Raw genomic sequence first — 18053 nt, forward strand, 5'->3', positions numbered from 1 at the left:
ACTACCCTCTCTCGTTGCTACCCCTGGATCGTCGCCCTAGCGATCGTCGCCCTAGCGATCGTTGCCCTAGCTACCGAGAAGATCTTGTGTGGTAAAAATAATTTTGTGCTCCCTCCTCTCCTCCCTCCTATTCTTCCTCTCTCGTCTCATCTTCTCTTTTCCCTCTCCTCCTCCATTGATCTGCGACAATGTTGTTTTTGTATGGTCGGTGTTCTTTTCTATATGGTTGGTGTTCTGCATCTATGCAGTTTATGTTGGGTATTTTGTAAGTTCTGTTCTGCATCTATGTGTATTTTGCGTCTTTAGGTATGATTGGTGTTCTGCATCTATCTTTTTCTGTTTGTATACATCAGGGATCAGCTTTAAGCGCATATCTTTTTGAGTTTATGTTGGGTTAGATCCACAAATCGAAATATTGTTTCTGTATTTTTTTAAGCCAAAAGCACTTGGTTTTCATCTTTATGGCTTCCCCTAAACTATGCTTCTACTCGGTTTGATGGTAACGGTTAGAAACACTTCTTTGAGGAGAACTAAGGCCCCGTTTGGGGCAGCTTAAAAGTGTGGCAGCGTTTTTTAAAACGCCGCCTAACCGTTTGGTTTCTGAGTTTGATGGGCGTTTTGCAAAACAACGTTTCACTGTTTAGCCTAAACAGTGAGCGCGGGGCATAAGGCGCGTATCGCGTTCACTGAGGCTTTTTTCCCTAGCTGCCCTCTCTCGTCGCTACCCCTAGATCGTTGCCCTAGCTATCGAGAAGAAGATCTTGTGTGGTAAAAATAATTTCATGCTCCCTCCTCTCCTCCCTCCTGTTCTTCCTCCCTCGTCTCATCTTCTCTTTTCCCTCTCCTCCTCCATTGATCTGTGACAATATTGTTCTGTATGGTTGGTGTTCTGCATCTATATGGTTTATGTTGGGTATTTTATAAGTTATGTTCTGCATCTATGCGTATTTTGCGTTTTCAGGTATGATTGGTGTGCTGCATCTATGCGGTTTATGTTGGGCTAGATCCACAAATTGAAATATTGTTTATGTATTTTTTTAAGCCAAAAGTACTTGGTTTTCATCTTTGTGGCTTCCCCTAAACTCTGTTTCTACTCGGTTTGATGGTAACGGTTAGAAACACTTGGTTTTCATAATCTCTTTGTTTTAAATACCAGAGAAAGTTGGATATTTGCGGTTTTTGTTTGAAGATGGAAAGATATGCTTGTTGTATGATGTTCTTAATGTACTCGGTTTGATGTGCTTGTTGTATGATGTTCTTGATGCGTTTGAGTTTGAGAAGTTTTAAGTTTTTTGTTGAAGATGGTAAAATGTGCTTGTATGATCTTTGTGGCTTCCCCTAAACTCTGCATCTACTTGGTTTGATGGTACTTGATGGTTTTAAGCCTGTTAAAGCTTGGTACTTGTAAAAATATATAAAAAATACTTTGTTTGATGGTGCTGAATATTTATCAAAAGAGCTGGAAAGATATGGTTGGTGTTCTTTTTTCTTCATGTTTAGACTCATCAGATGTCTTATGTATAAATACTTGTATAAATACCAGAGAAAGTTGCATCTACTCGGTTTGATAGTATTTGAAGATGAAAATATATGGTTGGTGCTCTTTTTTCTTCGTGTTTTGACTTGTCGGATGTCTTCTGTTGTTGATGATTTCAGTTAAATTTATAGGAAGAGCATCAATCCAAACATAAACTTATAGATTTGGCCATTGTTGGTTTAGTACTCTTACAAGTTTTTCATTGAAGAAACCTTCATCCTGAAGGTGCTGAATATTTATAGTGTTGGAAACTCCATTGAAGAAGCCTTCATTTCATTAATCCATAAACATCCATATTTGTCATTTTTTATTTTTATAGATTTTATTTGACGCTGCAGCTAACAATGCATCATTTTTCAGTTTTAACCTACATGCCATCTTTCCTATGCAAAAAGGTATATTTCCTTAATTACATAGATGTTGTCTTGCCATCAATCTGTCTCACAGTAAAAAATGAGTAAAACTAAAGAGTCAGGATCATCCGCCATGTGAGATAAAGAGGCCACAAATATATTTTGTGATCTTTGTCTGATAGAGGTCGAGTTTGGAAATAAACCTACTACCTATCTTAGTAAGAAAGGTTGGCAAAATCTCACGAGTAAATTCAAGGAATTAACCGAAAGGGATTACGATCGGATAAAACTCAAAAACAAGTGAGATCAATTGAAAAAGTCTGGAAACTTTAGAAAAATCTCAAAAGAGGATCAACTAGATTGGGATGAGATCCACTAAAGCGGAAAATTGATGCACCTGAAGAATGATTGACAGAAAAATTAGAGGTAAGTACATGAGTATTTCCGCATATATTCACCTTGAAATTATTTAACTAATGAATTCATTTTTTTTGTTACTACAGGCAGTGCCGACAACAAATAAATTCAAAATGACTAGCATTGAACCAGTTTTGGAGGAGAAGTTGGATGTTATGTTCATTGGCGTTGTAGCAACAGGAGCTCATGCTTTCACCCCAAATGAGCAGGGTTTCGCCAGCTTAGCACAGGATATGTAGACCGAGCATATAGCTGACTCAGGAGAAGGACCAAGCCAAATTCACTCAGATGTTCAATCCACTGGCGGGACAAAACGTCCCCGACTTGAAAAAAAGAAAAAAAGCTTCGCATTTGATAGAGGTACTATTGAGACATTACTTGAAACCTGCAAAACAAGGTCCGCGCCGGTGAAGGACAACACAATTCAGGAGTGTGTTCAAATCCTTAACACATATCCTGATATTAAGGAAGACGAAGCTATTCATGTAAAGTACGTGAAGTTACTAGAGAACTCAACTCGCCGATAGTTCTTTACGATTTTGGACCAAGAATTCCTATTGGCCTACTTGCGATTATTCATGAACAATTGACTACTCTTTACTTTATCTTTATTTCTTCGGTCATATTTTTGTAATATTTATGTGATGGACTCTTTTTAATTTTATTTCTATGGACGCATATTTCTATAGGCGCACCTTTGTTTAGCTTTGATCGTATTATGTACTTTATTATTTCAATCATGAATATGTTGTATATGTATCGTTGCAATTGTCACATATTATTTATTATGTTGTTTAAAAATATATCATTTTTCAAATTTTTTCAATGGATGAAGAACAAGTTAATCACAACCGCATTGTTGCTCTCATTCTTACCTTGCTATACCATTACTATCATGCATATATTAATCGAAACCCATATATGACGTCGAGTCATATTGGAGATAGATGGGTCAGTGAGTTATTACATGATCATCCTACACGTTTCGTGAACATGTTCCGTATGACGAAATTAATATTTTTGGACCTGCTTAATCAACTTCGGACCCTTCATAGATTGCATGGTTCATCAAGAACGATAGCTAGAGAGGTGTTGACAATTATCCTATACATTTTATCCTAGAATGAATGCATTAGAAGAGCTATGGAACGGTTTCAACAGTCCTCAGAAACTATTAGCAGATATTTCTCAGTTGGATTAAATGCACTAGTGAATCTGACATATGAAATAGTTAATCCAGAGGATCCATCATTCCAGTCCATCCCCACATTTGTTGCAAATGACCCTCGATACATGCCATTCTTCAAGGTGATTCCCTAACTTAAATTTCAGTTACTATAATGGTACACATGTGATTTTCTTATTGAGTATTTCGTGCACCATAGGACTGGATAGGAGCTATAGATAGAACACATGTCGATGCACGTCTTTCTGGCACAAAGAAGGTTGCATACATCGGATGGTGTGAATCTCCAACACAAAATGTTATGACAATTTGTGATTTCAACATGTGTTTCACCTTCGTGATGGCTGGATGGGAAGATAGCGCATACGATAGTCGTGTTTTCAAGTTTGCCACTAGAAACCGAAGATATTGTTTCCCTTATCTACCACCAGGTATGACAGTCTAGTTTCACTTTTGGGCATATGAGTTGTTTTAAATTTGATAATTAACAAAAAATAAATAAACAGGGAAGTATTATTTGGTCGATGTCGGGTACCCCTTACAAAGAGGATATTTGAAGCCATATCCGGATACGAAATATCATATACCTAATTTTGCAAGACCTAGCAGAGTTGCACGAGGCAAAAAAGAAATATTTAACAAAAAACATTCGTCCTTGCGCGGTGTCATCGAAAGATCATTCGGGGTCTTGAAGAAGAAATGAGTTATTTTATGTGATATGTCAACTTATTCATTTTCAAAACATGTCTATATATTAGTAGCCACAATGTCACTGCACAACTTCATTCGATGGCATCACTCCAGAACAGATGCAAAATTTGCCGTCATTGAAGAAGATTTACTGCAGATCCCACCTGAGGCATTTGAATACCATGTGGGATATACCATACCTCAAATCAAAATGGATTCAGTAGAGACACACACCTCAGATGGTGAATGTGCTGCAGAGATGGCAGCTCTGAGGGAACAAATAGCAGATGACATAAGCCAATCAATATAAACGATTGTGACATCTACTGTTTGCTCGAATTATTTGTTTTATTCGGAACATGATGGTTGTAATATTTTAATCAATTAGGGATACACATTTTTATGACCCTATTAATTTTATGAGTTTTTGATTATATTCCAAATCTGGATTCATTTCTTTCTTAAGCAACCGACAATATTCCATGTTAATTATTAGGTGATTATGATCCAATATTCATTATTCATTGTTCATTTCTGTTTAGAACCACAACAGGCAGTTTGGATATATGTTTTTAAATGTTTACTTAGCTGTTTGGTTATTGAAACTGGATGGATGGTGCATCTCTTTGAAGCAGCTTGGATGACCCTTTTTTCAGGGAAATCAATGCCTTATGTTTTTTGTTTGAGTATGGAAAAGAATTTTTTGGGGGTTATGGGTTTGTTTATGGGTTATATTGGGAGAAGAATTTGATGGAAAAAGTATTTTTTGGATGGATGATGCATCTCTTTGAAGCAGCCTAGATGGCCACATGCGGTGCTTCACGTTTGTTACGAGTTATGCTGTTTATGGACTGTTTGGTGCCCCAACTTGTTATGATACAAGTTTCAAATTTTTGTTGCTTTAGGACTTTTATTAGCTGTTAAAGTGGTTTGCTGCATTGGTTTGATGCCATAAGAAGTTCTAAAACATTTTGCTTATATGAGGGTATCATTTTTAAAGGAAAGTTACTGTATATTTGTGTTTATTCCTTACGTTGGTTATGGGTCATGCCATAAGAACTGCTGCTGTATATGTTCGATTCATATTATGGAATTCTGTAACATTAGGTCGTCATATATTGGTCTCATTATCTGTTTTTAAAGTTAGGCATTAACTGTTATCTGTTTTTAAAGTTAGGCAGGCAAGCATTTGGCTAAGCATTTGGGCTGTAGCTTGTTGGGTCTCATTGCAGTGCATGGTTGCTATATATGGCTGCTATATAAGGGTTTCATTATAACTACTACCATAGTAACTAGTACCTTTTACATGGCTATATATGGCTGCTATATCTGGGATGAAATTGCTCTTAAGTTTTGGTTATCCTGTATCTGGGATGACTGACAATTATGGGTTCGAATTATCTATTGCTTCCTTTTTTATCGAAGCATCCCTGTATATGTTCGATTTATTTGTTATGTTGCATTGATTTGATAGTTGTTGGTTCAATTTTAAGTGCATGGGAAAAAGTATTTGAAACATGTTGTTAGTTGTTTGTTCGTTTTTTCATGGATTGGAAGAAAGTTACCTGCTGCTATGGTGCTTAAAATTGAAATTACATGTTTTAAAGTATTTGAAACATGATTTTCTTTCCTTCGAATTACTTGCTGCTTTATTTGGGTGCTTCAAAGTACCTGCTGCTTTGCTATGACATACTCTTGTGTAAATGGATTTAAAACATAATTTTCATGGCATGGGGAAAAGTATTTGAAACATGATTTTTCAGTTTCAGGGATTGAAGTTACCTGCTGCTATGGTGCTTAATTTGTTTGGATATATGAACTTTTTTAATATTAGATTCTACTGATTTTATTGAGAAAACTGTGGAGCAGTTTGGATGACCACAGAAATTTATTGTCGGCAACCGCTGTCTCCATACTTTGGTAAATATATTTTCTATATTTCTTCAAATTTTTGAATGATCTATTCTATTTTTTAAAACGGCAGGACGATGAGTTCCAGATATCCAGGGAAGTCCGGGAAAATGTTGTGTTAGTGCGGGCTACCGTCATTGCTACTCACGTCACGCCAGCCACATAGCTATTGGAGACAATTTTACAAGTGCTCGCGGTAGGCACAAGGATAGGAGAACTGCACTTTCTTCAGGTGGGCCGATAGGGAGTCTGTTCGATGATATCTCAACTGGACACCGCTGCTCGGAGTTCGTTGGTATCATAATTTCAGAACACCGCATCCGGTCAGACATGTTTGCTTAGGGTTCTGGAGTGTCAGAGCCGGGCAGCATGGGCCGTGATATGTTGCTACATTTTAAAGTCATTATTATAATTTTTTTCCTTATCATTTTAACATGTTATTATTATTATTTTTTTGGATCTCATTATACTCCATATTAGTATGTGAATGTACATTTTACTTTTGTATATGTAACTGTGCTTGTTTGATGTGATTGAAAATAGTTGAGTTATATAAATGTAACTCAAATTTTTTGTATTTTCTTGTCTTAACATTTGATCTTTAATTTTATTGAGATAATAACAAATTCTGCGTAATAGATTATTCATTCAACTAAAAAATCTGTAAATAAGCTGTTTACAAAATACACAAACCAAACAGCTAAATAAATTATTCAGAACAGGGGCAGAATGATCTTTTATCCAGAATCAACTGTTTTACAAACGCACAAACCAAACATCCAGCCAGCTTATCCGGACCAGCTGCTCATCAGCAGATTATCAGGATAAGCTGCAGCTGCCCCAAACAGACCCTTAGTCCCATACATTGTGTTTCTAAGAAAGGGAGAGTGACAGTAGCTGTGAATGAACATAATGAATTAATTCATACTAGACAAGTCACTGGGGTGGCGAATTTGTATTGATTATAGAAAACTGAATTTTACCACTAGAAAGATCACTTTCCTTTACTATTTCTGGACCAAATGTTGGATAGATACGCTGGTTGGCGATATTTTTTCTTCTTAAATGGATATTCATCATATCACTAAATATCTATACCTCCTGAGGATAAAAAAAAAATACTACATTCACGAGTCCTTATAGGACGTTTATTTTTAGAAAAATGCTCTTTGATTTATGTAACACACCTGCTACTTTTCAAAGGTGCATGATGTCCATTTTCTGGGACTTAATTGAGAAAAAAATTGAAGTTTTTATGCAAGATTTCTCAATGTTTGAAACCTTATTTGATTTTATGTTTAGACCATTTAGCAAGGATATTCAAACGTTGTGAAGAGACCAAACTTGTTCTCAATTGGGAAAAATGTCAACTCATGGTCGCATGAGACATTTTCTTGTCATAAAATTTTTAAAATTAGCATGGAAGTAGACTCAACAAAGATTCAATTAATTGCTAAACTATCTCCTATCATAGTGAGGGGAGTTGGAAGTTTTCTAGGACATGCTGGTTCCTATAAGCAATATATTAAAGATTTTTAAAAAATTGTCAAACATCTAAATCATCTTTTAGAAAAAGATCTATTTAATTTTAATCAAGATTGCCTAAATGCCCTTAATATATTAAAAGAAAAATTAATCACTGCTTCTATTATAGTCTCTACCTATTGGGGGAAGTCATTTGAGTTGATGTGCGTTTCTAGTGATCATGCTATTAGGGCAGTGTTAGGGGAAATATATGAAAAGATTTTTAAAGTTATATATTATGCCAGTAAAACCCTTAATGAAGCTCAAGTTAATTACATCACAACGGAGAAGGAAATATTGACAATAGTATATGCTTTTGATAAATTTAGATCCTATCTCATCAGAACTAAATGTGTTATTCACACCGATCATTCTGCTATTCGATATCTTGCGCTAAAGAATAATGCTAAACCAAGATTAATTAGATGAGTCATTCTAATGCAGAAATTTAATTTTTAAGTAGTGATTAGGAAAGGATTTGATAATCAAATTGCTGATAATTTATCTAGATTGGAACATGAAAATTCATGCAATTTTGAAGATGAAATTAATGAAAATTTTTCTGATGAGCAAGTGTATGCTATTACTGATTGACATGCTTCATGGTATACTGATATAATAATTTTATCGTCAGTGACATTATATCATATGGATTAACATACTATCAACAGAAGAAGTTTATTCATAATGCAATATTTTTCTTTTGAGATGACCCATATTTATATGAAAAGTGTTAGGATCAAGGTATCTGAAGAAACCCAAGAAATTTTTCAAATGTTGAAAATTTTGGTATTAAACATAGGATTGCTACAGCTCATCATCCTCAGATCAGTGGTTTAGCAGAAGTCTCTAATAGAAAAATTAACAGAATTTTAGAATAGACTGTTAATTCAAATACAAAGGATTGATTTATTAGATTTGATGATATATTATGGGCATTTAGGGCTGTTTGTAACACTCCTATAAAAATGTCACCATACAAGCTTATATTTAGAAAGACTTATCATTTGCTAGTGGAATTAGAACATAAAGCTTATTGGGCTATTAATGAATTTAATTATAATTTAAAAGAAGTTGGTGAGAAGAAATTTGTGCACTTAAATGAACTCGAGGAAATTAGAAATAAATTTTATGAAAATGCAAAAACTTATAAAGAAAAGATGAAAAATTGGCATGATCGGAATATTCTAAGAAAAATATTTGAACATGGACAAGAGGTTTTACTGTATAATACAAGATTGAAATTATTTCCTGGAAAACTTAAGTCCAGGTGGTCGGGGCTATTTACTGTAATTAAAGTTTATCCATTTGGTGCAATTGATATCAATGATCCTAAAAGTGGAAGAATATTTAAAGTTATTAGACAAATACTAAAACTTTATATAGGTGGAAATCAATTCATTTTTAATGAAGTTTTAATGTTGGGTCAACTGGTGTAAGAGCTTGGTTTTGTCAGGCTGATGACGTTAAACCAAACACTTATTAGGAGGCAACCAAAGTTTGTATTTGTATGTTTGTTTATAGTTTAGTGTGATTTAGTTAGCAGTGATATGTTATGATTTGAGTGAAGTTGTGTGTTGACTTGTTTAGTTTGAACTGGTTTGCTTTGATTTTAGTAAGTTGTGAGTGTGACGATTCTTTAACTTCTCGTAGTGGCTAAGCTTAAATGTGTTCTCTGGTGGTAGTTTGATTAACTAGTTCTCTACGATCAGTTCTTAATTAATCTTCAGGATTTACTGGAGGTACGTTGGGTTTGGACATTGGACAGGTCCATTGAGATTCTATTTCTTCTTTTATCTGACGTTGTTGGCATCAGATGGGTTTAATAACCTAGCTGGCGATGAACGTGAGGATGACCTTGATAGTATTCTTAATATTGTTAGTGGAGTATATCTTATGAGGCGAGGTAGTACATAAGGTTGGTAACATATAAACCAACATATCAGGTACAATCTTGTTAATGATTTACCTTAACAAAATTTTTAAAAACACCCAATTGATCTTTGGAAGGTGATTGTGTCAGAAATTGGAAGTAAAGAAAGGAGATGTGATGAGGAAGAGTTAGCTCTTTCGATCCTTTGTGTTTGTGAGTGTACTGAAGCAAATGAAACTGGGGGAGGATTAAAAATTCTAAAATTAAATGATGAAAATGAAGTTGGGTCGTGCGAATTAAGATCTATACACCTAAGTCAAGGCGATGCTTAATTAATTAATTAACTCACATTTATTATAAAAAAAGCACTGCCACGTCTAAAGTGGCGCTATGGCGCCGTTTAAGTGGGCGCCTAGGCACTGAATGTAATGCCATAGTGCTGTTTAACCGGGCGCCTAGGCGCCAAACCACGACACTTAAGCTCCAACGCTTCAACCCGATAAATATCGAAAATGACCCATGCTCGGCTCATTTTATTTCACGCGGATCCCCCTCCAACCCATCTCGAAGCTGCGAAGAGGTCACTTAGGGTTTCACCATCCAGGCTCGTGTATGCATTATTAGGGCTTGAAACATCTACATCTCATCTTATACAAGATAAAACTCATCCCTAAGCTTTGCCATTTCTTCTTTAGCTGTGGTTTTCTTCTGAATTCTTGAGATTTCGGGATTTCTTTGGAAAGATAATGGAGAAGAAAAAAAAATCACTTGGGTATTGTTTATTTTGTACTATACCTGCATTTATAAGTCAAATATCAACTATATTTAGACTGATTTCTTCCTTCATTTGCTTTTATCTAGATTTGCAATGGATCGTAAGACAAAAGGGTAAGAGAAAAGGAACATTCGATAGGAAGAAATTCGTCAGTGAAAAAGCTCAGGAAAGGTACAATGAATTTCTCATATTAAAAAAATTGATTGCGAAACAGAGTTCATTAGCCCCGTGGAGCTGTGAAAAATTTTCGCCCAAGAAGCCGCAATTTGCTTGAGCTTTTGATCCTTAGATTTGATTCCCAAAATCTTAAATCCGCATAGATTTTTGTAGAAATTACGGGGAAAAGAAAATTTTTATTGCAAAAATCCAAGTAACTCACATGAATGATAAATACCTACAATTTGACAAGTAGGCTGTCTCTCCCAATTCGTACAATTCGAGAGGTAGGAAATCTCTCATAAAAGCCTAGACCTATGACTCACAACTCATTCTCATGTATATACCCAACAATAATAATAATAAGAGACTAATTTGTCTTTAAGCGTACAAAAGACAAATTTGCCCTTAGGCTAGGCGTCCTCGTAATAAATTGTCTTTAAAGTAATGAGAATTGAAATAAAGGCATGCAAGAAGACATCAAAGTGCTTTAAAAGAATAAAATATAAGAACTGGTGGCACTATTAACAGGAAGGAAACTAATATTGTATTGATTGGTCTTTTGCTGTGAAGTACAAATCTAAAAACTCATTACAAAAGTATAAAGTCAGATTAGTGGCAAATGACTACATTCAAACAAACGGGGATTGGATATTTTAAAATTTTCTTTTTTTCACTGAGAAAATATTGTTTGGATGGTTCTCCTTAATCATCTAACTAGAACTACAAAATGTAATAATTTATCATAAAGAATGTCTTCTTTTATATTGATCTTGAGGAGTAATATTAAGGTCTTATGGAAATGGGCAATTGAAGCAATCTCCAAGGTTATTATGGTTTTAGAGGTTTGCCATGTTAATACTTAACATGTGTCAAAAATAGAGTCAATGTGACCATACACTATCTACCTAACACACGGTTTCAGGGAGAGCCTTCGCATTGTCAGATTTTGTGAAGGACATCTAAATAAAAGGTAGTTACTCTAAAGTTTTAGTGACTTCAAAGAGAAGGTTATTCCAATAATTTAAAGTCAAATAATTAGGTAAGCTAAAGTTCTTTCTTTGCATTGACGTTACACACTCTTGATATAAATTCTTACATTGAAGCATAAATATATAGCCGAACAATTGAAAGAAACAAGAAGGTTGCGATGCAAGCCAACAAAAGTTTCATGGAATTTAATTATAACTTGATAATGTTCCAGAAGACAGCTATAAAACATTGCATGTCAAAGACTTATGGTGGACTTGTCATATACTGCTAAGTGTTTTTAGCGTGGTAAGCAATTTCATGCACAATCTTAAAGAATCACATTTTGATATTGTATATGAAATTTTACAATATCTCTAAGAAATTCCAGGTAAAGTGATTTTATTCATGTAGGGGGAGGATCTGACACTTGCAGCCTGTGCAGATGCTAATTATGTCAAGAGTATAATCGATAAGAGGGAAACTTCAGGACATTGATCATAATCTCCTGCTACTGATCGAACATAAATATAAGTTATTTTATAAAGGAGAAGCTATTCAATGGTTTAATTTCTACATCATTCGTTGTCACAGATGGACAACTTGCTCGCATTTCTCACAGAAGGATTATTAGGGGCAATTTATAAAAAAAATAATATGTAAATTTCGAATGGATAATATCCATTCATTTTCTTAGGGGGAGTGAAAATATCAAATAAAATTGCTCTGCTACTGTTACACTCAGCTGCCTTCATATCTGCCTGCTTCTTTTCTTAAGTCCATGCTGCCTTTATATTTGGCTCAAGATGGCAGCACGGAACTAACCCTCCATTGATTTCTTCTTTTCCTCATTCTCATTGCCACCTCATTGATCATTGGATCATTGCTGCCACCTCACAAATCCATGGGTTATCTTATTGTATTTAATTATGTATTTATTTTTCAGTTGTTTTTTTGTATTTTTCTTATTAGAAGCTCTCGTTGATTTGTATACATTCAGCAAAAATGTTGGAATGAAATGCCATCATTTCTCTTTAATTCTTGCCAAACACCACATGCGACACTCTGGAAAAATGCAAGAAAGAAGAGTTTATTATGCTTACCCCTAACAGATACATTAAGGCTATGATGGCAATGCATCATTTTCATTCATGTTGGGTGTCTTTCCTCCACCTTGGAGCTTCTGGATCCTATGGTCCATATCTCAGTGGTGAACATCTTTATTATTATTTTTTTTTGGACAGTTTTTTGCATTCTTTCGCTTTTTCATTCTATAAGATCTCATTTTCTCTATTTAAACCTAAATCTTGTTTTTCTGGATTATTTTAATGAAGTGTTTTACCTCTAGATAATTGTGTTATATTTCCCTAATGAAGCAGCTATTTTATTTTTCTCTCATTGTTTTGTACTTTTTAGTATAAAACTAATTTTTTCTGAATTCCATATTTCCTCTGCTATGCAGGATCTACAAAAAGGTCTTGACCTTGGAGTAGTATCTCCTGAGATACTGCAAAACTTTTTTGACCTTGAGCAGTATCCTATTATTGCTGAACTCCTTCATCGATTTCAAGTAAGTAAATGTTGATACAATTTCCTTTTTCCTACCAAGCGTAGCTTGTTCATGAATATTTGAAATTCGTGATGCTTTGGATGGGTAAATGAATAAATACTTGCATTTGTAAGAGTTGCATTAATGCTTTTACGTAGGAAAGTTGATATCAGGAATATCAGCCTTTATTCTCATTATTTTACAGGGGTTTCGAGAAAGATTACTGGCTGACCCCAAGTTTCTTAATCGTTTAGCTATTGAAGAAACTATATCAGTAACAACGACCCTCTTAGCACAATATGAAAGACGGAAGGGCCGCTTTTTTGAAGAAATTGACTATGTCCTGACTGATACCATCAGAGGTATTGTGGTCGATTTTTTTACAGTGTGGCTGCCTGCACCAACTTTGTCATTTCTTTCTCAAATTCAAGATAGCTCCCCCTTGGATAAATTAGAATTGCTACAAGGATTTCTAGGATCCTTACCTGACAATGCCTTCCAAAAGAGTATGGTTGGAAAGGACTGGAATGTGAATCAGAGATTGGCATCAGTGCTATTTGGAGGCCTGAAACTTGCCAGTGTTGGTTTTATTTCTAGTGTTGGAGCTGGTGCTGCTTCAGATGTTTTATATGCCATCCGGCAGTATCTGAATGGTACTTTTATCACGGATGGAAATAGGAAACGAACTCCCATATTGAAATCAGCTATTGTTTATAGTTGTTTTCTTGGAACATCAGCAAATCTGCGATATCAGGTATTGTATCTTGAGTAGGTACTTCTTTATGATTTCCTAGTTTGTCTATCGTCTTACATTGCTACAATACCAAATATAACTTGCTACAGTTCCTGATTTTAACAACTTGGTACTGTAGGACAGAATGTTATGCAGTACGAGGTTGAGAAAGAAAAAACAAGCTTTGGGAGAAGTTTCAATTTTTTGCTGCGTGATTCCTTTGCATGAAATTAAGCCTTTATATAGGCAATTACAAGAAGATTAAGTTCTTTTCATTTCCTAAACAAACTCCATCAAGAAAAAATCCCTATGCACAAATAATCCAAATTATCATATTTGTGTATTAAAATTTAAAAAAAATGTTTATCCATTTGTTTTTAGATTCATACCTATATTGTTGTAATTTGGATTTCCATCCAATGGCTCAAATTTTTGTCTCATTATCCTGATCATTAAGCCTTGATAACTATCCTGCTTTGTTTGCATACCTTATCCCGATCATTAAGCCTTGATAACTATCCTACTTTGTTTGCATACTCTTATTGCTATTCTCTTTTATTTCAATATTTCAACAGTTCGATACAAAAATTAATGTCATTGGCATTGGCAATTTCTACCAAGAAATTAAAACTTTAAAATTTAACAAACATGATCTGCTTATCCTTTCGAGATATTATGAACATTCCCATCATGATTTTTTATATGGATCACAAGTCCCCTTTTTAAGCCAATTTCATTCTTGTGAACATAATTTTGGTGGGCGAAGATCAACTCTTAGCCTCTTAGCTATATTTCTTTGCTCTATTTGCCAACTGACCTTTTACGATCAGTGGGGTCGCGTCTCCTTCGGTGAATCCATGAATTCTATCATGGTTTGAAATTGTAGAGGGGCTCGCAAGCGGGCCACGGGAAATTTTGGAAGCATGTTGTTGTCGAGAATAATTCTGCGTTTATTGGGCTTGTTGAGACAAAAACAAAGGATATCACTCACAATGATGTGGATGGTTTAATTGGTACTAGCTGAATCTCTTTCACCACAATGTGCGAGGCAAGTCTAGTGGTCTATTGGCCCAATTGAGAAAGGAATTTGTTATCTTTAATGTTTAACTTTTATGTTGTGATTAGACTGGAGTTTTGTGGTGGTGATGTGTTAATCTTCTATTCTTAATTTAGTATTAATTCGACCAATTGATTATTTAAAATATGTTGTGATCTAGCTGTGCTGGAGCTGGTTAGTGAAAAAGTTATGTTAAATTTATGAAGGATTTATTTCATTTGGTTATAAATTAATTTGAATTATTGATTATTTCATTTGCTGAAGCATTTGAACAAAATTCTCAGATATAGAAAATTTATGAAGGATTTTTTGAACAAAAAATACAAATTTTCAAAATTTGAAACCGTGGTATTAACTGAAAAAGTATTGTTATAATTAAAAAATAAACTTTTTTCAAAAATTAAAAGACCGGAGTAGTTTTATCATTTCATGCACTATATCATGCACTATATAAGATTAGTTATGAGAACTGAGGAGCTAACATAAATTTAATTCATTTTCAGTGTTTAAAAGACTAGGACTAGAAGAGTTTTAACCTATCAAAGTGACCCCTCAATAAGCTGACCGTTCTTTTACTTTCCTAAGGGAGTTTATGGTAATTAAAGTAGAAAATTTCATCTTCTCTATCATTTTATTGTGTTGGATATGAATGAAGATGCTGAGATCTTTATTATTTTTAGTAGACATTTTCTTGCTCCTGGTAGGGCGAATAGTGAATTATAAAAATGAGAGTTTACTATTGCAGCGCAAAATGAGAAAATAAATTTTCAAATTCATAATCTTCTTTCACCCCTTATATTCCTCACTAATGTTTCAGAGTGGAAACAGAAAATGTGCTATAGATTTTAAATAAGAATTTGGAAGAAAAAGAAATATTTTAATAAGAGGAAAATGCGGGATCATAATAGAAATCGTTAGGCGATTCTCTAATGCTTTTCAAATATTGCATGATAAATTGAAGATTATTAAACTAGATATTTGATTCTAGAGAAAAATTTTGAGATTAATCTATCATCGCCGGGTTGAGGACATAAAATCAAGAATTACTTGGGAGACAACCCAAGCATTTTCTTGTAGTGTGATTGCTATATTACATGCTTTATGATGTATGTGTGTGGTTGAGTCAGCTGAGGACATTAAACTAAGCTCTTATTAGGAGGCAATCTAAAGTATTTTCTTTGCTTTTTTGGTGTGCTTGTGTGTTCTTTGCTTACCAGAATTCCTAGAATCACCTACCTCTCACATAGTCTAGGCACATTGATGATGTTTAATTTTCTTATAATTTAGAACTCGATGATGTACTTGTGGTTTGCTGTATAACATGTGAGTGATGTGTTATGATTTGCCTGTCTATTGATTTGTTATCTTAAATGTGCTAGTATAGTAGGTATTTTTTAGTTACTCTGTATGTTTATGATTCAATACCTTTTTTTATATTTAGTATTGGTTGCACATTGCACATTCTGAGTACAAAATAAGTTTGGGGGAGTTATTGTATAAGTATTGCCCTTTAAATTAAAATAAAGATTTAATTTTAGAGTCTATATAAATACGGGATAAAGACAGATAAAAGTAGTGGTGAATTCTAATAACAAGCAGCTGATTTAAATTCCAGCGATAGAAAATTCTAAAGTGTGTGAATAGGGTTAACAACTCTTTAGCACTCGATTTATAAATCTATTAATACCTAATCGATATAATTTTTCATAAGTTCTTAATATGAGCAATGAATATTTATTAAATTAATACCTCAACGCTGTAAAATTTTATCACTACTCAAATGATTTAATTCTTAGATAATATTGTTTTAATTATAGGTTTTTAGGAAAAATTAGGATTTAATTGAAAATTTGACTTAAGATATGGCCCGTATTTAAACTCAATAAAAATACCTTCAAAAGGAGAAGAAAAAGAAAATCAAAAGAAAAAGAATAATAAAAATGACTCGTGCTTAAATTGAAGAAAAAATCCTTGAACATAGGAGAAGTTTGAGGGAAGCTCAAATTAAAAATTGGCATTGGTAAATTTTTCTAATAAGTCATATGATTAAAACTTCGTTAACTTATCCTTGAAATTTTGTATTCAACATGATAATAACAAAATTAATATTTTCTTAAGTGTATAACCAATCAAATTTCATGTGTGAAGTATTAATTTCATGAAATTTTTATCTCACATAAGTAATTAGAGATGAATTGTATAAATCTATTATTAATGTGAGTTATATCAGAATATTAGGTGTTGCTATGAGAATTCTACCTAAAGGAGGGACTTGAGAATTTCGATTTAATTGTTTGTTGAATTATTAAAAAAGATACTAAAATTCTTGATCTAAATCTACCCAATGTTAATCCAATTCCTATATTAGATTTTGAAATACTGGAATGCAAGTAATGTTTAAGTTCGGGGTATTTGACGTGTATCAAATATGTTTGATATTTTTATATTATTTGTATTATTTTTGTACTTTTCATGGTATTTGTGGTTGTATATGCAATGTATAGGTGATTAGACTGATAGGAGATCAAATGATGAAATTTTGGGCTAAGCATAAGAGTAGCACATACGTGTTAGCCAAATAGCTGCCAAACACCCAATGCCTTCCTTTGAACTAGCCCAAGCCAAAGATGTGGAAAAAGGACCTTAGTTTGGTGGCGCTCAGATGCTATAGAACAACTGCCAAGTTCCATACTACAACACCTAATTGTCACAGATCAGTGCCTCGACACTTAAAGCCCTAGTTTGAAAGTCAAGCCATGTTGAGTCATTATCGCCTTGGTCATCCAAGTTTTACATACATGGAAAAGATATTTCTACATTTATTTATCACTAAAAAATACAACCTTTATCTTTATGAAGATTGTCAACTTTCAAAGTATACCAGACATGCATATTCCAAATTGCAATACAAGCCTTAACATTTTTTTTTTCTGTAATTCACATTGATATTTGGGAACCCTCACAATTTAATATTATAAATGAGACACGATAATTTGTATATCATAGATGATCACAAAAGAATAGCATGGACATTCCTTATGAAAAAAAAAATTTGAAGCACCACCAAATTTCAATTCCTTCATTCCATGATTCTCAAATAACTTAAAAGTAAAATTCAAATTCTTAAAAATGATAATGTTAAAGAATACTTTAATTCAATCCTTAGCTTTTATCTTTCCAAATATGATATTATCTATATAATTTATTGTGTAAATACTTCTCAACAAAATTGGATAATGGAAAGAAAAAAATAGACACTTGAGGTGACCCATGCTATTTTGTTGTTTAATCACGGGCATAAATATTTTTGGGGGAAGCTTTTC

At 33.8% G+C, this 18053-nt stretch overlaps 1 protein-coding gene across 3 annotated transcripts in view; it reads left to right on the top strand.

The window, feature by feature from the left end:
- Positions 1-18053, top strand: part of LOC110028156 (protein RETICULATA-RELATED 5, chloroplastic-like) — a 64917-nt gene that overhangs the window by 19180 nt on the left and 27684 nt on the right. For all 3 annotated transcript variants that reach the window (XM_020729894.1, XM_020729895.1, XM_020729896.1), the window contains exons 4-5: positions 12854-12961; positions 13146-13694. In XM_020729894.1, coding sequence (XP_020585553.1) covers positions 12854-12961; positions 13146-13694 — 657 coding nt within the window. The remainder of the gene's footprint in view (positions 1-12853; positions 12962-13145; positions 13695-18053) is intronic.

The sequence above is a fragment of the Phalaenopsis equestris genome, unplaced genomic scaffold (assembly GCF_001263595.1).
Source record: "Phalaenopsis equestris unplaced genomic scaffold, ASM126359v1 Scaffold000495, whole genome shotgun sequence".
NCBI lineage: Eukaryota > Viridiplantae > Streptophyta > Magnoliopsida > Asparagales > Orchidaceae > Phalaenopsis > Phalaenopsis equestris.